The sequence below is a fragment of the Gorilla gorilla genome, chromosome 1 (genome assembly GCF_029281585.2).
Source record: "Gorilla gorilla gorilla isolate KB3781 chromosome 1, NHGRI_mGorGor1-v2.1_pri, whole genome shotgun sequence".
In the NCBI taxonomy this organism is placed as follows: Eukaryota; Metazoa; Chordata; class Mammalia; order Primates; family Hominidae; genus Gorilla; species Gorilla gorilla.
Genome location: NC_073224.2, coordinates 8,781,664 through 8,807,500, shown reverse-complemented (window position 1 = coordinate 8,807,500; position 25,837 = coordinate 8,781,664). Strand labels below are relative to the sequence as shown.

Sequence of the window (25,837 nt, the reverse complement as noted above, 5' to 3'; positions counted from 1 at the left end):
CACAGTGCCTGTGGGACTGTGGTCCCCAATCTTATTTAGTCTCTGAATCCTGTGGACATGTTTTGAGGGACATCTTCTGAACCTTTGGGTACCTGGAATTCGTGGAGGAGTGGCTTGGCCCCCTTTCCTTTGGATGTGGCCCTCATTGCTCTAACCTTGCCCCATTTTAACAGAGGGAGGGGCAGACAGCAAGCCCAGTGTCAAAGCAGGCAACCAAAGGGAAGTGAAAGGTGCCTGTGTTTTCTTGCAGCCTCACAAACTTTGAGTGATTCTTTGGGGTGGGGAGAGAAAAGGAAGGCTGTATTCTCCCAAAGGTGACCCCTTCTTCCTTCTCCTGATCCGCATCTGATATTTGAGTCAGGGTGTCAGGGGAGGTGCTATGAACTCTACTGAATAGCTACCTCTCAGCAGCCCGAAGTTGAGTGGCAGCCTCAGCACCAGATGCTCTGAAATCTGAAGGCAACGTTTCAGGAATGCCTTCTGCTTGATATGGTGTGGGCCTCAATTGTCAGTTGGTGATTAGTATTAAAGTATCAATATGTTTTTGGAGTCCAGGGTGAAAAAGAAAGAAAAAAAAAGTATCAGTAAATAAATGGAATAAAATTATCATCATATTTTCTCTTTTATTTTCACCTTTGGCTCATTATTTATTTAAGTTAAACAACATATTAGTATAAAAAGGTTAAAACTTCTTTTTTTTTTTTGAGACGGAGTCTCGCTCTGTCCTTCAGGTTGGAGTGCAGTGGTGCGATCTCGGCTCACAGCAAGCTCCGCCTCCTGGGTTCACGCCATTCTCCTGCCTCAGCCTCCCGAGTAGCTGGGACTACAGGCGCCCGCCACCACGCCCGGCTAATTTTTTGTGTTTTTAGTAGAGACGGGGTTTCACCGTGTTAGACAGGATGGTCTCGATCTCCTGACCTCGTGATCCATCCACCTCGGCCTCCCAAAGTGCTGGGATGACAGGCTTGAGCCACCGCGCCCGGCCAAAAAGGTTAAAGCTTCTAAAATAGTTATGAATGCTAAGTGTACCAATAAAGCGAGGATAAGCAAGCTTCTCTGTTACCTACCCATCCATGCACTTCTCATTCATTATTCACACGGAGGTTTTTAACTGTTTCATTTTAAAGTGAAGGAAAAATAAGTTGGTTTTACTTAAAGTAGAAATTGAAAGAGATGTCAGAATTCAAACCCATTTCTACTTGTTGCAAAAACTTATCCTTTTTATTGCTACCCTTTGCTACCTCCCTTTAAGAAGTTGCTCGGCGTGGTGGCTCACGCCTGTAATCCCAGCACTTTGGGAGGCCGAGGCGGGCGGATCACGAGGTCAGGAGATCGAAACCATCCTGGCTAACACGGTGAAACCCCATCTCTACTAAAAAATACCAAAAATTAGCCGGGCGTGGTGGCGGGCGCCTGTAGTCCCAGCTGCTCAGGAGGCTGAGGCGGGAGAATGGCGTGAACCCGGGAGGCAGAGCTTGCAGTGAGCCGAGATCGCGCCACTGCGCTCCAGCCTGGGTGACAGAGCGAAACTCTGTCTCAAAAAAAAAAAAAAAAAAGTTGCAAGTAATTTGCAAACACATTTATTAGTGGTATTATGGTCAAATTATAAATTTGAAGAGAACCGAGTTTGTTCCTTTAATCTTAGTAAACCAGACCAATACTACTTTTCTTACATTTAAAATGATGAATGTGTTACTGAGGTTCATCATGTTAAAATATTTACTTAATACACCATGTCTTTTTTTGTTTGTTTGTTTTTGAGATGGAGTTTTGCTCTTGTTGCCCAGGCTGGAGTGCAATGGCGTGATCTCAGCTCACCGCAGCCTCCACCTCCCGGGTTCAAGCAATTCTCTTGCCTCAGCCTCCCGAGTAGCTGGGATTACAGGCATGTGCCACCACGCCCAGCTAATTTTGTATTTTCAATAGAGACGGGGTTTCTCCATGTTGGTCAGGCTGGTTTCGAATTCCCGACCTCAGGTGATCCGCCCACCTCGGCCTCCCAAAGTGCTGGGACTACAGGCGTGAGCCACTGTGCCTGGCCCCATACACCATGCCTTAAATGTGCTGAAAATAATTTTTGTAACTTCATTTTAATGTAAAAGTTTAATAAATAAAGTTCAGAATATCTTTTAAACCTTTGAAAATGACTTTGTTGATTTTAATGAGGACTAAGTGATTTATTCATATTCACATGCTTTTGAATAAGCCCTGTTATGTATAAGGATTATTTACTAAATATTTTGGGTATTTCCTCTACCTAAAGACACTATTATGCAACAGACAGAATTTCCATTTGAAAGGGTTAGAATATTGTTGTATTACACATATTCATATGTCCCTTCTTTTCCTTCCTATACAAAGTGTTGTTTTGAATTTTTAACAATTTATTTTTCTTCATCTTTAGAGAGTAAAACTTGTCTCGACACAGAGTCAAGTAAAGAAAGCCAACATACAGTGGAGCCCCTGGGGAGCAGTCCCTGCTGTCATCAGATGGACGTGCAAGCAGATTCCCCAAGCCTTTCGGTAACTGCAGGAAAGGACCACATGGAGGAGCTGCTCTGCAGCGCTGAAGCCACGTTAGCGCTCCACACCCAGTCCTCCGACACAGCAGGGAGCCCGTCTGGGCCAGACTCTTCTGAGGATGCTTGTGAGGATGACAGTCGCTTGCAGCTGGCTCAAACAGAGGCCTACCAGGATGTGGCCAGAATAGAGGGCATTGCTGAAGACCCTAAGGTGTTTCTTTCCAGCAAGTCAGCGACAGAGCCGTTGATTTCACCAGGCTGTGACCGTATACCTCCTGCATTGATTTCTGAGGGTAAATATTCACAGGCTCAGAGGAAAGAACTCCGTTTGCCACTTCGGGATGCTTCTGAGGCGTTGCCCACAGACCAACTTGAGAACAATGAATTAAATGAGCAGCAGCAGCCTGATCTTACAGACAGTGATGGAAAATCACCACAGGCGCAGGCTGACTCAGACGGTTCTGAGAATGTGCTCTGTGGAAATAATCAAATATCTGACTTAGGCACACTGCTTCCAGAGGTGTGTATGGCCCCAGAGGAAAAGGGAGATAAAGACGACCAACTCAACAAAGAAACAGAAGACTATTTGAACAGCCTTTTAGAAGGATGTTTAAAAGATACTGAAGATTCCCTTTCCTATGAAGATAACCAAGACGACGACTCCGATCTCCTTCAAGATCTCTCTCCTGAAGAAGCATCCTATAGTCTCCAGGAGAATCTGCCTTCTGATGAGAGCTGTCTTTCTCTTGATGATCTTGCCAAAAGGATAGAGATTGCAGAGGTAAATCAGAGATGAAGTACAATTAAAAGTAAAATTGCATTTAAAAAACATATATATGTATTAAATATTGCCTTGTTTTTGTAAGTTTTCCCTTGTCTCAAACATGAGGGAAAATTCTAGTTAACGTAGCTTTTAATTATTAGTAGTTTTTACGTTTGTATGTATTGAATAAAATGACTTTTAATCATTGTAATGTTCATACTACAAGATGTTCTATTGCATGCCTCCAGCTAGAGTGAGCGTTATTGTATATATCCATTTTTTATAGTCCTGACTGTTATGTGGCAGTTCCAGATATTGGAATCAAAACCAGAATAGTCACATTCTAATAAGGAAGTCTCATTTTTCTTCTCATACATCTAGCAGATAAAATATGATATGTACTTACTGTTTCTTCCTCTTGTTAATATATTTTTTAAATGTTTTAAAATAGTCTAAAGAATAGAGGGAACATTTTAAAATGTAAGAGGTACTAGATTAATTTTTAACCTTATATTAAGTTGAAAAAAAGAGATTAAGGAAAAATGACCATTTTTCATTGTTTGATAATACAAAAAAAAAGTTTGGAAAAAGAAAAGATAAAAGCCATATCCAAACTACAGCACACTCGCGAAGGCCGCCTGGTGTGGTAGAGCAGAATTCGATTGCCTTAGTTCCAGTACAATCCCACCAGGTAGTTAACAGCTTCTTGGAGTTACCTTTTACCTCTGTAAGCCTGTTTTCTTCTCTGAAAATTAGCATACTAGCTGCCTTTCCTTTTCTTCACCATTTTTCCCCCCAAGTTCACTTTTAAGTCCCATTTGTACTCATTGTGTTCTAAATCAGCATTATCATTGAAAAAAAATAATAAGGGGGAAAATGAAAAAGTAACAAAGCCAAAGTAGACAGTAAAATATATGTGAAAACAGAAGACTGTGAAAAGCTGTCTAAGGTAATTATAGCTGCTATATTACTAGCTCCCTTTATTGTCATTTATAGTCAATTCTCTATAAACAATGACTTTTTAATTTTTTTCTTGCCAAAATTAGATAGAATAGTAAAGCACTTGGCTTACTATTCATTCTCTTATTTTAACCAGACAGCTTGGTTGCCATTTGCAGTTAATTCTCTACAGACTGTTTTTTTTTTTTTTCGTAGTTTTTGCTTAACAAAATTATTTAATATTGCTTAATGGGCACAGAATTTCCATTTGGGGCGATGAAAAATGTTGGAAATAGATGGTGGTGATGGTACACATTTTGATTGTAATGAATGCCACTGAATTGTATACTTACAAAGAGTTAAAATGGCAGTTTCATGTGATATATATTTTTCCACAATGTTAAAAATAGTTTTTTAAAAAATTAGAGCTAATGGTATAGCACTGAATCCGGTATTCATTCTCTTGTACATTTTAACTAAATCTCTGGTACAGGAAGTTAACAACACAAAGCTTATACCCATATTCAAATCTTAGCTGTAATACCAAAATAGTTACCATTGTCTGACTGCCCTTTTTCATGCCAACAATCAAGTTGACCATAAAGGGAGAACCCATGTGGTCTAATTTTACCTTTTTAGGTATAAACTGTGAAGAAGAAGCAGAGAGCTCCTGTTGTCTTGCCCACCTTATAAAACGTTTTCCTCTATTTCAACATTTGACTAGTTACACACTGATAATCATATGGTGTGCCTTTTTAGAACTATCTTTCCCCAGTAACTCATATTTGGGGGGATAATAGGAACTTTTGGAATTTCAATTTTTGCTTCTGCCTGAAAGCTGTTAGGCTGGATAAATTTCTATCATCTAGTTTGCCAGATGTCTCCTCCAGAGCAATTCTTTGAGTTTGGTAACCTTTATCTTCAACCTCCTCCCTACTCAGCTGTGTTGAAGATGCACACGGTCTTGTCGTGGATGTATCAAAGGTCTGTAGCATTTCTCCTGTATATTTCATCATCTATTGACATGTATTTCCAAAGCCTACAATTGATCAACATCCCTTTCCCAAATTATTTTTCCCCACATCACTAAATTTAAAATTGTTCTCAACTGAGTCATCCTATTTCTAAGAAATTAAAGAGTTGTTTATATTGGGGAAAAATATTTTAAGGTGGCAGATTGTTAAATTAATGTTGCGTATTACAACTAAATGGAATATTCCCTCCTCAGACTCAAAACACAATGTCACTTCTGCTGGGTAACAGCTAACAGTGGAAATTACATGTGTTTAAAGTTGTCTTTTCTATTAAGTTAATACATAATGGTCTCCTTTCCTAAGATTATATTGATCTATTAAGTTAAGCTATTTTAAGAACCCCAAAAGCTACATATACATGACTTACAAAACTAATTTACTTTCCCATGACAATGCTAAGCAGATTGTTAAACATTTGCTTTCTGAATACTTACTACCCTCGCTATTCTGAAAAGCATGGTTTAACAAAGTCTGCCTGACTCTGTCAGGAAAGGAGTTTTTAAAGTTTCAATGCTAAAAATCACTAATACTTAATATTTTCTAATACCTTAACAATGAGGTTTTGGACCAAGTAAAATATCCAGGCAATTGTGGGTTTGCTTATAAGTGCAAACTTAGGATTTTTATTTTAAAAATTTCTTTTAGATTTGAACATATAAAATTTTAATTCAAACTTTTTTTTTTTTTTTTGATACAGAGTCTCACTCTGTCACCCAGGCTGGAGTGCAGCGGCACAATCTCAGCTCACTGCAACCTCCATCTCCTGGGTTCAAGCAATACTCGTGCCTCAGTCTGTCGAGTAGCTGGGACTACAGGCATGCACCACCATGCCCCGCTACTTTTTGTATTTTTAGTAGAGATGGGGTTTCACCATGTTGGCCAGGCTGGTCTTCAACTCCTGGCCTCAAGTAATCCACCTACCTCGGCCTACCAAAGTGCTGGGATTACAGGCTTGAGCTACCATGCTTGGCCTTCAAACACTTTTTCTGTTTGTGCTTTCAGTAAAATTTTATTAAGAGTCTTCCCTGTGTTTGGTGCTGAGGATACAGTGAGAAATCAGATGATGTTCTTGGCCTTTTGGGGGATCTCCGCTGTCACACTTGGCTAATTTTACTGGAATTGTTTTTGAAATTTTTTTTATGCTTCCTTCCGTTTGTGATTAGAGGATATAGAACCTGATCTCTTAATAACCAAGTAATTATGAACAACATTTTTCTTGCACTTAGGAACCCCAAGGCAATGAGTCTGCCCCCTCCACCTCTCCACGCTGCTGTGCTATCGCAGGTGGTCCTTCCCTGTTCGCTTTCCCAGATCTCCCTATCATTTCTCCCCGCCCAGGTTCTCTTACTTCCCTCTTCCTACCATTGTGTTTGTGGTAGAGCATGCTGGTTTGTTCTTTCTTTGCCAGCTTTCCCCTTTCCTCTTGTCTATCTGCTTTCATTTTCTTGCCACTTTTGCATTGCCCAGCCATGGCTCCAGTGGAATTTGGTTTTGATCATCATTGCCAGCCCAGTGCAAGCACTTGTTTTGTTGTGTTGCTTTGAACAATTGGATTCATCAGATCAAATGAAATAATTTACACAAAATGTCATAGAGAACTAAAAATGTCTATACTATTTATATAGTGACATGCATAAAGGGAACTTGTCTAGGTTTGGAAAGCTTTTTCAAACCCAGTCATCTGCTATGTAAAGTGATAGCTTAATATCTGAAGTATTGCTATTCTTTCTTACGTAAAAAAATAGCATGACACATTATCATCAAAAGTATAGTTTATACTGTGTACTGTTTTTAAAAAGCATCAAAATTTTATCCTCCTTTCATAGACTTTTAAGAAAAAAAATGATCACATGTGCATTGTCAGACAACACATAGGAAAGATTTACTCATTTATTCTCTCATTCTGTAATTTTTATTGAGTGACTTCTCTGTGAGGGCCACATTACAGATGCAGTGACTGAAAATACAGGTAAGGATTTTTATGCAGATGAAGCCTGCAATCTAACAGTTGTCTGGCACCAAGTGTGTTGTCTTTTTGCTGAATTTGAACATCCCATAGTTTTTGGCAAAGGATGAAATTGTATTATAATACCCATAATACACTGACGTGATGATTTTAATGTCAGAACCCAAACCTCCTTTACTCAGGAACCTGATCATGCAAATAAATCATGTGTTTGTTTGGTTCTGGAACCTGAAAGAGTTGCATTATCTTCTCTTTAAACTCTTCAGCTGTTCCTCCTGTAGTCTGAGACTCAGAGGGAGCTCCTAGCATCCAAACTTGAACGAAATGTGCCGTGCAAACTCAGAGTGCCAGGATGACCCACGGGGTGTACACTCAGCTTGTACAGACTGTTACACGCATAGAGATGAGGTAGCTGTTTTCTGAACAAGTGAGGTTGAAATTGAATGTTGGATACATTTTACAAAAGTTAATCTGTTTTTGAACATTGAAAATAATCATAGTATGTAATTCAGAGGTCCCCTTGTGAGCAGATTTTAGCAACATGATCTACTGTGTGGAGATAAACCATTCATTTTTCTTCATTAACATCTACATTTATAATCTGCTTGCAGAAATGTCATATGTTCAGAAAAATACATTAAGTGTTTCAGATTCAAGTGATTTTTGTTTTTAGAAATAATTTCACTATTTCTAAAATCTGAGGAAGAAGGCCTGTGTTACTGCTTGGGTCTTTAGAAAGCTTTTAATCCGGCCGGGCACAGTGGCTCACGCCTGTAATCCCAGGACTTTGGGAGGCCGAGGCGGGCGGATCACGAGGTCAGGAGATGGAGACCATCCTGGCTAACACGGTGAAACCCCGTCTCTACTAAAAATACAAAAAATTAGCTGGGCGTGGTGGCGGGCGCCTATAGTCCCAGCTACTCAGGAGGCTGAGGCAGGAGAATGGCGTGAACCCGGGAGCCGGAGCTTGCAGTGAACCAAGATTGCACCACTGCACTCCAGCCTGGGCTACAGAGTGAGACTCCGTCTCAAAAAAAAAAAAAAAAAAAAAAGCTTTTAATCTGGGAGAGAGCAACTCATGTTCCTTGCCCTCTGTCTAGATTAGCAACATTTACTTAAATGTTTTCAGAACTGCTTGTATCACATGAAGCAAAATACAGGGGAGGACATAAGGTCACAGTGTCTAGTGGGGAGAAAAATGACAACCCAGATTGCTCCTGGATTTGCCTTTAGAGAAGCTATCTAATCGAAGCTGTGAGTTTTCTTCCCTGTTGCCTATTAAGTGAGGTAGTTACTTCTTGACTAGATAGATCACTGGGATCAGGGAAGTTACTTTACGACTAGCTGCTGTGGGATTCTCTTGCCAAGTGAAGATGGGAGGCTAGCACTAAGCAGTAGTCGCTCATGAAATCACATTGGTAGCTGCTCTATGGATCCGGAACAAAAGAGGGTCTTAGAAACAGCAATCATGGTTGTTCTGCCCAGAATGGCTCTTCTGAGAGGAGCAGGGGAAGTCCAGCCTCCTCACAATAGAAGAAATGCAGTCTTCCAATAATGTAAGAGGTTTTAGAAACAATGGTTGGCCCAGAATTTATGTAGATCTCTAAAGAGCGCCCAAAGGAAAACCCAGGAATTACCTGTTTTCCAAATGGTCTCGTCCTTGCCTTTTGTTTTTATCATGACCTCTACATTTTCTAATTAATTAATGCTTCTCTTGATAGCCATGTCTCTTGCGCTAAGCTCTTTTTCTTTTCCTTTTTAATCACTCTTTTAATTTATATTTGTACTGCCTCTTCCTGGACTTTTGCAGTAGTTACTTAATAAGTGTCCCTGTCCCTTGTTTCATCTTCTCCCCTCCAAATCGGTCTTATGTTAGCACTCTATAAACTTGGGGTCTCAAACTGGTACCCAAGGAGCCAGTCAGGTATTAGAAGTCAATGAAATGAGTTAGGTGTAGAGTGATAGGAAGAAGGTTTCCACGCCTTGTCCGGAAGTATACAGCTTTTTTAAACTCCACAGATTAAACCAACCGCAGCTGAGGGTTCTTGATCGAACACACAGACTGTGAGTTTAAACTCCTGCTATGAAACACTTTTACACTATCATTCCTTTCCCATGGCTCTCTTTACCTGCAGGATAAAGGCTGTACTACTCGACATTCAGGACTCCTGTCATCTGGCCCACTCTGTCTCCCCAACATCATCTTCTGTCCTGGGGTCTCAGACTGTACTGTAGTCAGACTGGCCCCCTCGCCACCTCCCAGATAACACCTTGCATGTTGTCACGTTTGCTCTTTTCCTTCTGTGTATGTCAGCTCCACCCTGAGGTGAGCAACCTTCTTTCCACATACCTATTTCTTCCCAGCCCTCCACATCTAGGTCATGGCTTTTTAGCATGGAAAGTACCAAACAGTGCCTAGCTCATGGCCAGTACTCAGTAAGTGCTAGCTGATGCTATGATTCCCTGATCACTGGAGTCCAGAAGTTTGTTTCTTTCAAACAATTCCTCAGAACTTCAAATGAGGTTGAGGCTGGAACATCACTCTTCCCAAAGTCCTGTCTAGCTGTAATCTCTCTCTGTTATCATAAGACGCACACATGCTGTCTTCTACATCAAACTGCAAACTCCTTAAAGATAGGGATTCTGTTAAATACATTTTTATATTCTCTGCAAAGCTAATACAGGCTGTTGTAAATAACAGCCACTATACACAGTAAGGCTTTTTTTCTTAGTTCACTTATAAAAATAAATATCCTTTAATGATAGATTTGGTTTTGATTATTTTCAGTGAAAAAGCTACATTACTCAAACAAGTATTTGCTAGGTGCTATCTATATGTAAATTGCTTATCTGTGTTTTTTTTTATTCTTTGGCGTATTTAGTGAGCACCTACTGTATTATAGAAACTAGAAGACAGCGCTGAACACAGATCAAGTCCCTGCTCTCATAAAGCTTACTTTCTAGAGGGAGAGACGCATAATAAGTTCACATAAAAACAAAAATATAGTTTTGGATACTGGAAGAACTATTAAAGAATTTCAGCAAGGTGAGGGGATTTAAAGTAACTGAACTGGCAGCTATTTAAACAATTTTCTGGGCCTTAAAAATGGGATCATATCTTGACATTCTCATTTCTTTTTCTATTTTGTACTTACTAAATTGCCCCCTTAAGCAAGCAAAACAAATTGCAAAAACATGAGGTAATGCCTCACCTAGAAACTTAGACACATCGTAAAACTCCTGTGATTTTTTTAGAGGCTTTTTCCTTTTTAAGTGAATCTTTTAAAGATTCGACATTGATGTACTTCATCATAATGCGTTTTTCCCCTTGTTTGCCTTCTCCCTGTATTGCAGTGTTCTAAGATGCAGTGCTGTGGGTCTGAGGTGACCGCCGTGTTCTTTCTGGAAAATGGCTGCTGCTTACAGCTGGTGCTCCCTGGCCCAGCTGTGACATGTTTTTATCAACTTGCCATAGAAGGAGCCATGACATTAGTCTACTTCCAGATTAATCAAATGACACAAAGATCTTTCATCTAATCTCCTCTTCCCCTGTGTCTCTAGATGAACAAATTTGGCCATTAGTTTAAGTATCTCATAAATGAGGTGATGTGTAAGATAAGAATTTTTGCTAGAGTCTTATTTGAAAGTTTTATTAATCTTGTTTTAATTGTAATATATATTATAGCATATGGCATAAAGCAACATTTTAATAGTCATAGAAAATAAGATATTTTCACATTAAGGAACTGGCAAGAGGTTTGATACTGAATTTGTTTTCAAACTCTACCAGCTACTGGCACTGCAAGCTTAAGCAAGTTACTCAAGCCCTTGAAGCTTGGCCTCTTCATCTGCAAAATGGGGCTGATAAGGCTTCTAAAAGAGAGTTGTGAAAATTAAATATGATATATTATGTAAATATCGTTACATAAAATGTACACATTTACTAAATTATAGTTGTTATTATGGAACCCGACACTAAAGAAGCAGGCAGAGAATATCACTTGTTTCTGTAGTTAGGAATAGTAGCGGTAAATTTGACATGTGCCACTATAGTGAAATTGCTGGCACTTAAGTTATTTGTCATATACTATAATAATATGATTTATGAATGTTAATTCTCAAATCAGTTGGAAGCCAACTGTGTGTTCTTGTTCAGAATTGACCAACCTAGAGGTTCTGAATTGAGTAAAACCTATATCATTAAAAGAATATGACTTGGTATCTATTTTCTTCTTTAATTTTGTGAGGAGGCACTTCCAACACCAGTGTGTCTCTGAATGTTTTCCTTGTCACATTAGGATTCACTATTCCAGAAGAGTTGCAGAATAATTTTGTTTTCACAACTAGTTCACTCTGAAAATGCTATTTAAGGTGGTCACTGATATTTGAGGGGAAGTGTGGGAAGAACTATTTATTTGCAAATACAGAAGACTGGGCCAGATGGAATTTTTTTTAATTCTGCATTTATTCATAGAGCACCACCGGTAACAATTACATTAATTATAGCTCAGACATTCTTTTTGGTCTCAATAGAAGGGTTGGTATATTTGTTTGGGTAAGAATTTGGCAATTGAAGTGGGAAACTAAATTTAGTTTTAAGGCTTTATTTTTCGAGATTTAAAAATTCTTCACCTTTTAATACTGACACTATAGTTTAAAAAAAAATGGAAATATTTTTAAGAATAGTCTGGGGCCGGGCACAGTGGCGCAAACCTGTAATCCTGGCACTTTGGGTTGCTTGAGCCCAGGAGTTCGAGACCAGCCTGGGCAACATAGCAAAACCCTGTCTCCGCAAAAGAATGCCAAAAACATTAGCCAGGCATGGTGGCATGTGCCTGTAGTCCCAGCTACAGGAGGCTAAGGTGGGAGGATTGCTTGAGCCTAGGAGGTTGAGGCTGCAGCGAGCTGTTAGCATGCCACTGCACTCCAGCCTGGGCAACAGAGTGCGACCCTCTCTCAAAAAAAACAGACAAAAACAAAACAAAATAATAGTTTGGAGGGAACACATTGCTCTATGCCCTAAATCAGCAGCCCAATCTCTTTTAGAAACACTTGTCAGTCTTTTGAGTGAGACCCCAAACCGAGACCATGACTTTGTTTTGTCTTACTTGCCCTTCAAGTATGAAATTAAGGCAAACCCCACCAAACTTGTTTCTTAAGATCTTTATGTTGGACTGCCCTGAAGTGGTAAGAAAAAATTCTGTTACAGGTAGGTCTGAACTGTGCCCAAAACTCTCGCAAAAATAGAAAAGCTCGATGCTGTCCGCCACTCCCACCTGAGAGGGCCTCCTTGGCCTGCATCTCTTATGCATAAGCTTGGCCCACCATCCCTTGTTCTCCATCTGTAGGCTGTAGAATCAGAAGACAGTTACAACAGAAAGACCTAGAGAAGATCACTGAGCAAGACTGAAAGGAAATGATGGAAAAGAGCAGACTCCTTCACTTCAGACACTGGGGCAGGCCCTGCTGAAACAAAAGGGTTTTGGTGGCAGAAAAAAAAGGCGTGGTTCGATTTTTAGCAAGAATTAAGGTATTGTGATGGAGGGGGTGTCAAAAATGTTAGCCCGTCCCACACAATTGTAATTTCTCATACGCTGCTTCTCCCATCTTTAAAAAGAATTCAGAAAAAGTTGCCAGAGTTCATGGCCACCCATGGTAAATAAGGTAGGGCCACCTGACAAGGCTTGTATCCCTTAGCAGTGTTGACTTCCACAGCCAAACACCACCCTTCCTGGATGAGGCTGAGCTGGAGCTAAGGCAGGGACCTCACAGCCGCTGCACTAGGACCAGCTCTAGGTTCAGTTGGCTCATTCTGTGCCTTTCCAGATGATTTCAGGAGCTTCTCTTCCTCTGTCAACATGTTTGTTCATGTTTGCATTGTCTTTTGATTTATGGCTTATATCCGTTTCTTGAATTTATAGATGCAGAATTCATATCATAAAGATCAATTAACAGTAACACAACTCTGGGGCTCATCTTTAAAACTATTCTTAATAGGGTTGTTTTTTCTAAGTAGTTAAAACAGCACCTTGAAAATCCCTGTGGTAGGTGAAGTCACCATTGGTAAGTGTATGACAGTATTTTATGGAGAAAATAGATCGTGAAGGAATCAATAAACTTCCTCCCTGCTTTTAAAATTTTTGGAAAAATTTTAGAACAGCCAGATTCAAGATCCTCTCCTTTTTTTTACATGTACTAAAAATTAAAAGAATATCAATGATACATCTTTAGTAGTAATGTATTCATGAAAATTAATTCTTGTTTTCCATCTTTTGCTCTTTACAAACTGGTTAAGACTGTTAACCAGTGTCAGCACCTCTCAGTGTCAGCAAGGTGCTTGTAAAACCTGTTTTCTCTGTTGTGTGAAGGAGTTCTTTAATGACGATGTTGCTTTCTTCATATATTTGTACTTTACCATTTCAAGGCCACTAAAGTACTTCTGTTTTCTCAGAACAAGGACTTCTGAAATACATTATTTCCTATAAAAAGAAAAGAATATATTGTTGGCTTGTTGTTTTTTTTTTTTTTTTTTTTTTTTGAGATAATGGTTTCTATAGACCCACATTCAGGGAAGCATAGTCAAAGACCATCTTGATCTATTTGGCCCTAAAAGCCCTAAGATATAAAAAGAACTAATCGAATCTGTAATATTTATGCATAGCGCATTATCGAAGATGGCTGGCTGGAACTGCAAGTCATATTTAGTGTTTTATGCTATTGATTAGATAAATGACATTAGAGGCCGTCCTCAGCTTAGTCACTGAGGCCAGCAAGTCACTGACATCTTCAGTGTTAGGCCCACAGAGCCTGCCTGTGTCATCACCTACAGCTCGCAGCAATCAGGCAACTAACAAGTTAACTTCTGTGACTGGCCCTGCTGTTCAGGGGCCTTCAGTAAGGCTGTGAGTGGCCCTGCTGTTCAGGGGCCTTCGGCAAGGCCTCCTGCTTCCCAGCCTGGCTCTCCCACCTGCTCCTCTTCCTTCTTCCTGCACCTTGGAGTCTGTTAGCTCCTAAATGGCGAGGGTTTTTGGTTTTGTTTCTAAATAAGGGGTGGAACATAGGCAGGAGAGAGGCAGCCCAAGTGAAAGAGCCAGAAGGCAACATATAAAGGGGTGGGGTGGGTGTCTGAAGAGATATTAGACAGCAGACTTTTTCTAGGAAAGGCCAAATTACTAATATGTTAGGCTCTATGATCTCTTAGAACCGCACAGTGCCATTGTAGCCCAGAAGCAGCTGTGTACAGTATTCAGATGAATCAGCTCGGCTGTGTTCCAGTTAAATCATATTCACAAAAGTAGGCAGCACTGGCCTTTGGCCTATGGGCCATAGTTTGCCAACCTCTGCATACTAGAAAGTAATATGTCCCAGGCCGGGTGCGGTGGCTCACACCTGTAATCCCAGCGCTTTGGGAGGCCAAGGCGGGCAGATCACTAGGTCAGGAGATCGAGACCATCCTGGCTAACTCAGTGAAACCCTGTCTCTACTGAAAATACAAAAAAATTAGCCGAGCGTGGTGGCGGGCGCCTGTAGTCCCAGCTACTCGGGAGGCTGAGGCAGGAGAACGGCATGAACCCGGGAGGCGGAGGTTGCATTGAGTCGAGATCACGCCACTGCACTCCAGCCTGGGCGACAGAACAAGACTCTGTCTCAAAAAAAAAAAAAAAAAAAAAAAAAGTCCCTAGTAAATTGGCTCTGAGAGAAATTCTAGAAGTCCTTAAAATATTTTGAGCAGTAGAGCATTATTTAGTAAACGCGTAGTTTCTCAGAGAAACTGAGGACAACACTTTAATGTTAAAAGCTTGGTATCTAAATATATTTTAAGGTTCATATGTTCATTTGTTTAAAATTGCTGATGAATGAAAAAAGCAGTGGAGGATTATAAGCATTTATTATAAAGCAAAACCCAGTGCTAATGACGAAGCAAAGAGGGGACTGTGAGTGATCATTTTACCGGTAACAGGGAAGTTAAGCTGCAAAGCAAGGTGTTCTGATTTCCAGTCGACTGAACACGTCATGCTGCCTGTCCCCGGAGTGAGTTCAGGGGTTAAAAAAGGAAACCAGGGTTTTGGACTTTTGTGTTTCTCAGTCATCTGCAGAGAAGTGAAAGTTTTATTCTGTTAGATTTTGATGATTGTTATTTTTTTCTATAGGAATTGGATACCCCTGTAATAAAAATTCAAATATCTGTTGAATTAGCCTTTTTATAGCTACATGTAGAGATGTCCCGCCTTAATAAAAGAATTATAGGTTCTTATAATTTCTGACAGGTTGTTCCTACTGAAGGATTGGTCTCAATATTAAAGAAGAGGAGTGATACTGTAGGAGATCATCCTGCCCAAATGCAACACAAACCATCTAAGCGAAGAGTGAGATTCCAAGAAATAGACGATAGCTTGGATCAAGGTAAACCGCTTGGCACTGTGGCTAGCAGGATAGATGCTCAGTGTTTGCTGAAAGGATGAGTTTGTGAATGATGTGATGTTTACTAACAGGATTTGTAAAAGACTGTGTCCGCCAGGCACGGTGGCTCACACCTGTAATCCCAGCACTTTAGGAGGCTCAGGCGGGCAGATCACTTGAAATCAGGAGTTCGAGACAAGCCTGACCAACATGACAAAACCCTGTGTCCACTAAAAATAGAAAAATTAGCGAGTGTGGGGGTACGCGCCTGTAATCCCAGCTACTCAGGAGACTGAAGCAGGAGAATCGCTTGAACCCGGGAGACAGGTTACAGTGAGCCAAGATCGTGCCACTGCACTTCAGCCTAGGTGGCAGAGCGAGGCTCCATCTCAAAAAATAAGTATAAATGAGTAAATAAAAGAATATGTCAGTTTAGTTGCTTTATCTTCTAAGGGAGAAACATATAAAATCCAACTATCATCTTAAATCATTTCTAAATCTTTACTTGCTTAAATAAGTGAGCAAGCTGCAAAATTCAACCTGTGGCCTCCATGTTCCATAGACAGTTAATGTTGAGAGCTTAGTTCAGTTTCCCTCTTTAGTACTTTTTGTGTGAGTCTGCTATTTTTGTCTTTTTTTTTTTTTTTTTTTTAAGACGGTCTTGCTCTGTCACCCAGGCTGGAGTGCAGTGGCACAGTCTTGGCTCAATGCAACTTCTGTCTCCCACGTTCAAGCAATTCTAGTGCCTTAGCCTCCTGAGTAGCTGGGATTACAGGTGAGCACCACTATGCCCAGCTAGTTTTTTTTTGTTTGTGTTTTTGTTTTTGTTTTTGTTTTTAGACAGAGTCTTGCTCTGTCACCCAGGCTGGAGTGCAGTGGCGCAAATCACTGCAACCTCAACCTCCACCTCCCAGGTTCAAGCAATTCTCCTGCCTCAGCCTCCTGAGTAGCTGGGCTTACAGGCACGTGCCACCACGCCTGGCTAATTTTTGTATTTTTAGTGGAGACAGGGTTTCACCATGTTGGTCAGGCTGGTCTCAAACTCCTAACCTCATGATCTGCCTGCCTTGGCCTCCCAAAGTGCTAGGATTACAGGCGTGAGCCACCGCACCAGGCCCTGGCTAGTTTTCTGTATTTTTAGTAGAGATGAGGTTTTGCCATGTTGGCCAGGCTAGTCTCGAACTCCTGGCTTCAAGTGATCCACCCACCTCGGCCTCCCAAAGTGCTGGGATTACAGGCATGAGCCACCATGCCCAGCTTGTCTTCTTTTCAGTGGACAATTAATACTCCTCCTTTATTGTGGAAAATATTTATGAATATTCTCTTCAGTGATTTCCCCTTCATTGATAGAGAAGAGTGTCTCTCAAGAGCAGCAGTTTAACACCATTGCTGCTGTTTGACTTCTTCGTCCTGGGCCTGTTAAACTTAAGGCCCTGACTTGGTCTAACGTGAGGTGGTGAGTTTTGTAGTGAACAATGCTGCCTTTTATGGTTGCAAATATGTTTATCTAAGGTATAAGTAAATAAGAGTAAACGGAAAGGTAACCCAGAACCTGTCAGTAGGCTTCTCATATTCATAAAACAACTGCATTGTTAATATAACAGTGTAAATATTTAGGTATGCTTTCTGGGTGTGACATAAGTGATAACAGTAGAGGTTTCTGCATTTTTACAATTAGAAAGCTGGTTAGGGGGCCTTAGAAATAATGTCCTAACCCCTGATTTTACTGCTGCACCTTGCTTGTAACTCTCACAGTCTTCTCCAGATAAGGTGCTCACTTCTGTTTGCACTAATTTGACCAAATCGTTCCTTAATAGGAGGAACCCTGGATTTGAAACTCACAGTCTGCATTTCACTTTGTAGCCACCTCATCTTAAACTAAGTCACTTACTTGTAGGAGATTGAGTTCCATCATCTTTAAAATAAGGAGAATAACATCTGCCTGTCTGTCCCTATTGAAAAGCGTGCCAGATAATATGTATAAATTCATTTTGAGAATTGTAAAACTAAATGTAAATGTTGATTGTGTTGATTTGTTCCTAAGCTCTGTGACTTACACGGTGTTTTCATAAATCTCACCTTCTGCCAAAATCTTCCTAAAAGGGCCTGTTCTTCCTCCTCTAAACCAATGCTATCCACTGGAAATTAATGTGAGGCACATGTATGATTTTCAACTTTGTAGTAGCCATGCTAAAGTGAAAAGAAACAGGTGAGGTGAATTTTATTTTTTATTTGATTTTATTTTTTTTGAGACGGGATCTCACTCTGTTGCCCAGCTGGAGTGCAGTGGTGCGATCTTGGCTCGCTGCAACCTCCGCCTCCCGAGTTCAAGCGATTCTTCTGCCTCAGCCTCCCAGGTAGCTGGGATTACAGGCGTGTTCCCCCACGCCTGGCTAATTTTTGTACTTTTAGTAGAGACGGGGTTTCACCACGTTGGCCAGGCTGGTCTCGAACTCCTGACCTCAGGTGATCTGCCTGCCTTGGCCTCCCAAAGTGCTGGGATTACAGGCATGAGCCACCGCACCTGGCCAGAATTTTAAGAATGTATTTTATTTAACCCAGTACATAAAAATTATTTCAAAATGTGATCTATATGAAAAAATTACTAGTGAGACATTTTACATCCTTTTTTTCACACTAAGTATTCAGAATCTGTGTTCATCGCCGCTCAGTTTGGACCAGCTACATGTCAAGTGCCCAACAGCCACCTGTGGCTCACATCGGACAGTACAGCTCAGACAGTTCTAGGACATATAAATAAAACAAACAGCATAGATGCTTTTACATATTTAAGCTATATTTAAATGTTTGGATTTGAATATATGATAATGAAGAAAAATACTTTAGGTTGTTAACATAGATGAAGTGGGGGGAGGAATCATGTTAAGAAAAGCAGGTAAGGCATGGTGCAGTGGCTCACACCTGTCATCCCAGCACTTGGGGAAGCCTCCTCCCAAGTCTTTCTCCCGGATCACTCGAGGCCAGGAGTTGGAGACCAGCCTGGGCAAACATGGCGAGACCTCATCTCTACAAAAAATACAGAAATTAGCAGGGCATGGTGGTGTGTGCACCTGTGGTCCCAGCTACTTGGGAGGCTGAGATGGGAGGATCGCTTGAGCCCAGGAGGTTGAGGCTGCAGTGAGTGTGGCCTGGTGACAGAGCACAACCCTATGTCTAAAAAAAAAAAAAAAAGACAAGACAAGACTGAACTGTCCAAAAAAATACAGCATGATTAATATGATCCTATTTCTTCATGTATATAAAAGACATATTTTCATACATAGGTATAAAATATTTTAGACTGGGCATGGTGGCTTATGCCTGTAATCCCAGCACTTTGGGAGGCCAAGACGGGCAAATCACCTGAGGTCAGGAGTTTGAGACCAGCCTGGCCAATATGGTGAAACCCCATCTCTACAACAATACAAAAAGTAGCCAGGCATGATGGCAGGTGCCTGTAATCTCAGCTACCCAGGAGGCTGAGGTGGGAGAATTGCTTGAACCCAGGAGGCAGAGGTTGCAGTGAGCCAAGATCGCACCATTGCACTCTAGCCTGGGCAACAAGAACAAGACTCTGTCTCAAAAAAAAAAAAAAAAACTATTTTAAAATGTAAATTTCAGAGCGAACAATTTTTTAATCCCATTTTGATGTAAGTCCTGAAATCATACGTGTTTGATCTAAAAGGACACACACCAAATTTAACAGTGTTTACCTCTGGGCTGGGAAGGAAATATGATTGGGCAGGAGAAAAACGGATAGTCCCTTAGACTCTAAGATGCTTTTGGGGTTGCGTTTTTACAGGGAGAATATATTCATGTATTACTGCACAATGTTCTAAATAAAGGCTATTTGGTATGCATTAGGTTTTATAAAATTTGTTTCTTGTAAAAGTATATGCTAATTATGAAAAACATCAGTTTAATAAAGTAAAAATTAAATCATGAGTCTTAGACATCCTTCAATGAAAGAACATATTAAATTTACTGCATTCTATTAAATACTTACATCATATTCCATTATATAAATGTCCCATAATTGTTTAACTGTTCCACTGTAACCAGAACCACTAAGTTATTCCCAGCCTTTTGTTATAACAAACCCTGCTGCAGTGAACAAGCTTGTATATATGATATTTGTTGTGCAGAACTGTAGCCTAATTCTTAAAGGTGGATTTGCTGGGATATGTTGAAACTATATGTCCCACGTGGCCTGAGGCCGTCCTGGTTTACACCTGTTGTCCCGGAATTGCATTCAGTTAACACTGTCTTTTTTTCTTTTTTTTTTTCTTGAGAAGGAGTCTCGCCCTGTGGCCCACCCAGGCTGGAGTGCAGTGGTGTGATCTCAGCTCACTGCAACCTCCGCCTCCCAGGTTCACGCCATTCTCCTGCCTCAGCCTCCTGAGTAGCTGAGACTATAGGCACCCGCCACCACGCCCAGCTAATTTTTTATATTTTTAGTAGAGACAGGGTTTCACCGTGTTAGCCAGGATGGTCTCAATCTCCTGACCTCGTGATCCGCCCGCCTCGGCCTCCCAAAGTGCTGGGATTACCGGCGTGAGCCACCACACCCGGCCTTAACACTGTCTTTTACTCTCAAAATTGTCCAGTCTGGAGGATAAATTAATTGTAAATTTTAATAGATACTGCCAAATTACCTTCCAAAAAGGCATCCCTACACTTTAATCATGCTGCAGATCAGAAGACTTTTTGGTCTTTTTGAAATTAAACATTTTTTTAAATGATGAATAATTAAGATATTTTTCAACCAAAGAATGATTGTTTTCTTCAATATAGAAAGATGCAAAAGAGATCCCACCCAAAGGCATTTTTATTGTTTAATATTAAGTCGACTTTGCTCTCAGGTAGTCCCATATGTGAACCCCAAGAGTCTTAGAACAGCCAGGCTGTACTGTGGACTGTCAAATAATGCTGTCAGGGTGGGCATGCTGGCTCACACCTGTAATCCCAGTACTTCGAGAGGCCATGACATGAAGATAACTTGAGGCCAGGAGTTCAAGACCACCCTCTGCAGCATAGTGAGACCCCATCTCTACCAAAAAATAAAAAATAAATAGCCAGGTATGGTGGCACAGGCCTGTAGTCCTAGCTGCTCAGGAGGCTGAGGCAGGAGGATTACTTGAGCCCAGGTGTCAGGGCTGCAGTGAGCCAAGATTTTGCCACTGCACTTCAGCCAGGGTGACAAAGTGAGACCCTGTCTCTAAAAAACAAACAAAAATGAATGAATTCATTAATGCGTGCTATGAGCATGTGAGCTGTTTTTCTTCTTCTCATGGAGTGGTTCTGTCCATTGTATAAATGAGCTAGTTTTAATTTTAGCTTGTACAAGCTCCACAAGTCTGAATCTTCTTGGTATTTAATAGGTAGGTCTTTGTAGAGTCATCAGCAGCATGAGTTTTCTGTGAATACTTCCTATCCATAGAGGACCAACAGTAGAAATGTGTAGTTATCTTAATTAGTGAAAAGACAGCAGATGCTAAGATTTCCATTTTGGTGACAATGTAACCTCACTCTTCTCATGTTTGCAGATGAAGTTGGAGGTGGCTCCTGTATTTTGCTGGTCTTGCTGTGCATAGCAACGGTTTTCCTCAGTGTTGGAGGAACTGCATTATACTGCACTTTTGGTGACATGGAGTCACCTGTTTGTACTGACTTTGCAGACAACATGGACTTCTATTACACTAAGTTACTGCAGGGAGTGGCAGAACTGAAGCACTGGATCTACCTCTCCTAGCAGCATTCCAGAGACAGACATGCTGGCAGTGAGAGTGAAAGGCGGGAAACTTTCTAAACAGTTTTTCTTTCAGGAATTCTGTAGCATTCCCCCTTCCCTCTGTTAGGAACCAAGGACATCAGAAATAGCAACTTTAAGTGGCAAGCCGGAGGAACTCTGTTAGAATAATCCACACAATGAGGCAAATATCGATCTAAGCATTGTGGATGGAAGGAATGGTCTTTGGAGAGAGCATATCCATCTCCTCCTCACTGCCTCCTAATGTCATGAGGTACACTGAGCAGAATTAAACAGGGTAGTCTTAACCACACTATTTTTAGCTACCTTGTCAAGCTAATGGTTAAAGAACACTTTTGGTTTACGCTTGTTGGTTCATAGAAGTTGCTTTCCGCCATCACGCAATAAGTTTGTGTGTAATCAAAAGGAGTTACCTTATGGTTTCAGTGTCGTTCTTTAGTTAACTTGGGAGCTGTGTAATTTAGGCTTTGCGTATTATTTCAATTCTGTTCTCCACTTATGAAGTGATTGTGTGTTCGCGTGTGTGTGCGTGCGCATGTGCTTCCGGCAGTTAACATAAGCAAATACCCAACATCACAAAGATGATCTTTTTTCTTTTAACTTGATGATGATGTGCAGGCACAAATCTTTGGAGAAGGCTTAACTGTGGAATAGGTGAATTCTAGAACTCTTGACCCTGAAACGAGAAACTGTGACAGATCTGTGTCAATTAACTTGATTAGCCAGAAATTAATCACAGGCCTAGAGACAAAAGAAAAAGCTCCCCTGAGTCTCAGGCAACAGTTTTGTCACGGATGCAAAGCTTCCTGAAATCATGAATGCTGGACTCAGTTTGGCAAACGCTTACACCTATTATGTTCTGAGATTCTGAGAACCAGAATGCAAACTTAAGTAAGATACAGTTCCCACTGTAGGTGTTTTAATCCTGGTCTTATATAGAATAAACCAGTACTTTGGTGAGTGAAATCACCATATAGAATTCAGTATTAACAGATCATGCATTCAGATGCTTGAATGTGCATTCTTGTTGTGGGCTTGATTTAGATCCTATTGCGTGGTCATTACACGAAAATTCAATCATACCTTCCATAGACAAATGTCTGATTTTTGTTTAAATCTGTCTGTTAGGTGGCCTTTCCTTATCTAAGGTGTAGTGGTCTAACATTTAGGAAGCCTTGCTTTGACTTTATCAGGCAGCATTTAAAAAAAAAAAAAAAAAAAAACCAAACCTGAATTATAGTTTTTAGCAAGTGATCATTATTTCCCGTTTTCTGTTAGGATCATTTGAAAGAGAAAGGGAGAACTTACTTTCTAGTTGTTACTGGCTGGCACAGTACCTCCCTTTGTGTTTCTGCTTATTTATTTAGATTATGTGAATCTTAAAGGGCTTTTTATATCAGTTGAAAGTGTGTTACTGCGCATGCATTTGGTTATTCCAGTGCTAGATATTTAATTACTGTGTACTTAGTGTTTTGATTTTCTATAATTTCAGTTCCGCGTGTTTTTACACTTGTTTATTTTAAATTGATGTTTCATTTTCACTTGTAATACTGTTTGACTTGTCTCTATCATGTCACCATAAACTGTAATATTTTCAAGGGTTATAGATCAAAGATATTTATTTAGAAATGTACAAGATAATGAAATTTAGATTCCTTATACTTAAGGCTGATTTTATTAGAAGATTATTTTAATGTTCTATTATAAATTTTAAGAATTTGTATTCAAATTGTATGTAAAATATGTAAAATGTTGACGGTACTATATTAAGTGGTTCTATGAAAGCTATTCACAAGTTCTACTGTGACGGACATCCTCATCATAGACAAACCTCTTCTGTTTTATCCTCAATTTCTAGTTACAGAAATTTGGTGATGCTTATTTTTGCCAATTTTATGTCAAAATAAGTTAAAACTTCCCTCCTGTTCACCTCTTGGGTCTCTATCCTGTGTCACCTCTGGTGTAATATTCGCCCATAGGCAACCAGAGCCACTTCCTCTGAACCCAACATCTCCTGGGGACCTTCGCAGCAAGAGGAAAGCACTGAGACAATAGCTTGCTAAGCAGGGGCCCAGTGGTGTCTCAGAGAAACCATGGGTGTCCTCGCCACTTCCCAGGGAGGGTGAGGTGAGCTCGGGAACATAACGATGTTTTGACTTACAATAGGCATGAAATCGCAACTAGAAAAATTAGGGCAGTTTTTAAAAATGTCATAGTTATCTATTGCATGAACTGGAGTAATTCCACCTGGTGGTGAAAGGACTGTTATTTCACACATGAAAAATTCATCCAGTTTTACTAAAATGTAATTTTTTCTGTCATTTGAAAGTACTGACAACTATTTGTAACTAATCTTCCTTAAGAACTGTATTTGAGGGTATCAAATCAAGCTTGTAATTTAAAATCTATACCAACAAAGTGTCTCAGAGAGTTTATTTGAACCATTGGGTGCTGAGAAAAAACTGCTTTAAAGTGAAAGTTTGATTTCAGAAGTTGATCTGGCCCTACAAGTAGATAGTCATCTACTTTGGGAAGACTAATAGGTCCTTAGGTAATGGCTCTTCTGCTTTAAAATACCTCCCCCATCTGCTGACAGTAGCTGAAAATTATTCTAAACATTCATTCTTTTAGATTTAAAAATAAAAATCTTCTGGAGGATTTAAGATTTGAAGGGGGCCTTATTTTGTTTTTTTGTTTTGTTTTATTTTGTTTTTTTGCCCTGTCGCCCGGGCTTGAGTGCAGTGGCGCAGTGTCTGTCAACTGCAACGTCCACCTCGCAGGTTCAAGTGATTCTCGTGCCTCAGCCTCCCAAGTAGCCAGGATTACAGGCATGCGCCACCACGCCCGGCTGATTTTTGTATTTTTTGTAGAGACGGGGGTTTCATTGGCCAAGCTGGTCTCGACTCCCAACCTCAGGTGATCGACCGCCTCAGCCTCCCAAAGTGCTGGTATTACAGGCGTGAGCCACCGCACTCGGCCCACGGGCCTTATTTGAAGGACTTACGTGAATTGGGTTTTGCTGGAGTGCCGGGAGGATATGGGGTAGGAGTGGCAGGGATGGAGAAAGGTGGGAAAGGACACAGAAATCCTTTAGCTGTTCACCTGTTTTGCTGAAGGTGGCCTTGTGGCATTTACTCCCAATCCAAAGAGAGGCTGAATTTTTCCCTTCTGCTGACATGAACTGCGTAACTGTCTGTTTCTTTGGGCTCGCTGTTGTGTACAATTTTGTGCAGCGTGTGTGGTGTTTACACATTTTTTCATTTGATGCTGAGATTAGTAAATACACATCCCTCCAATCCAGATCTTACAACTCCCAAATCAGTCCTAGTTTCTATACTGCCCTGTTGCCTCTATCTTCAAAAAGAGTAAGAGTGATTCGAGGATTTATGGCACAAATTCTAGTGCCATCTGCTGTTTTAACAACCCCAAAGATAAACATTTATTGAGCCTCCTGTCCTAACCCTATACAAGCTACAGTGGGTTAGAAATTTCCTTAAGGAATTTTTGTACTATTTCAATCTCCCTGGGTTTAGGCTACTGAGAGAAAAGCCACGGTAACCAATAGGTACCCGTTCTCTTCCCTAGTCAAACAAGAGTTGCTCGCAAACTCACCTTTTTGTCTATTCCCCTGAGATCAGTGCAGAACCATGAGCAACAGCGTTTATCACTGTCTTTACCTTGGCAAACGTTTGAATGCCTGCCGTGTGCCTAGCACTGAGCCGGGTGCTGGGGCCCCAGACAAAAGAAATGGTACCAGCTTCAGGAATTCGCATCTGCTGAGGGAAACATATTTGTGCAGAGGAAATAAAAAGGAAGAACCTGGGAACGTGCTACTCACAGGGGTGGGAACAAGAGCTTCCCTGGTGTGTGTCACACACTATTAGATGCTAGTCATGGGGGTGGGGACCAGAGCTTCCCTAGTGTGTCACACACTATTAGATGCTACTCACGGGGGTGGGGACCAGAGCTTCCCTGGTGTGTGTCACACACTATTAGATGCTAGTCATGGGGGTGGGGACCAGAGCTTCCCTAGTGTGTCACACACTATTAGATGCTACTCACGGGGGTGGGGACCAGAGCTTCCCTGGTGTGTGTCACACACTATTAGATGCTACTCACGGGGGTGGGGACCAGAGCTTCCCTGGTGTGTGTCACACACTATTAGATGCTACTCACGGGGGTGGGGACCAGAGCTTCCCTGGTGTGTCACACACTATTAGATGCTAGTCACGGGGGTGGGGACCAGAGCTTCCCTGGTGTGTGTCACACACTATTAGATGCTAGTCATGGGGGTGGGGACCAGAGCTTCCCTAGTGTGTCACACACTATTAGATGCTAGTCACGGGGGTGGGGACCAGAGCTTCCCTGGTGTGTGTCACACACTATTAGATGCTACTCACGGGGGTGGGGACCAGAGCTTCCCTAGTGTGTCACACACTATTA

The 25,837-nt window shown here is 41.0% G+C and overlaps 1 protein-coding gene across 5 annotated transcripts in view; it reads left to right on the top strand.

Annotated features, from left to right (window-relative positions):
• Positions 1-23,812, top strand: part of CNST (consortin, connexin sorting protein) — a 114,468-nt gene extending 90,656 nt beyond the window's left edge. For 3 of the 5 annotated variants that reach the window (XM_019032513.4, XM_055374008.2, XM_004028700.5), the window contains 3 exons: positions 2,405-3,303; positions 15,492-15,627; positions 21,171-23,812. In XM_019032513.4, the coding sequence (XP_018888058.4) occupies positions 2,405-3,303; positions 15,492-15,627; positions 21,171-21,376 (1,241 nt within the window). In that variant the 3' untranslated portion in view covers positions 21,377-23,812. The other 2 variants (XM_063707086.1, XM_063707087.1) reach the window with 2 other exon arrangements.
• The last annotated feature ends 2,025 nt before the right edge of the window (positions 23,813-25,837 follow it).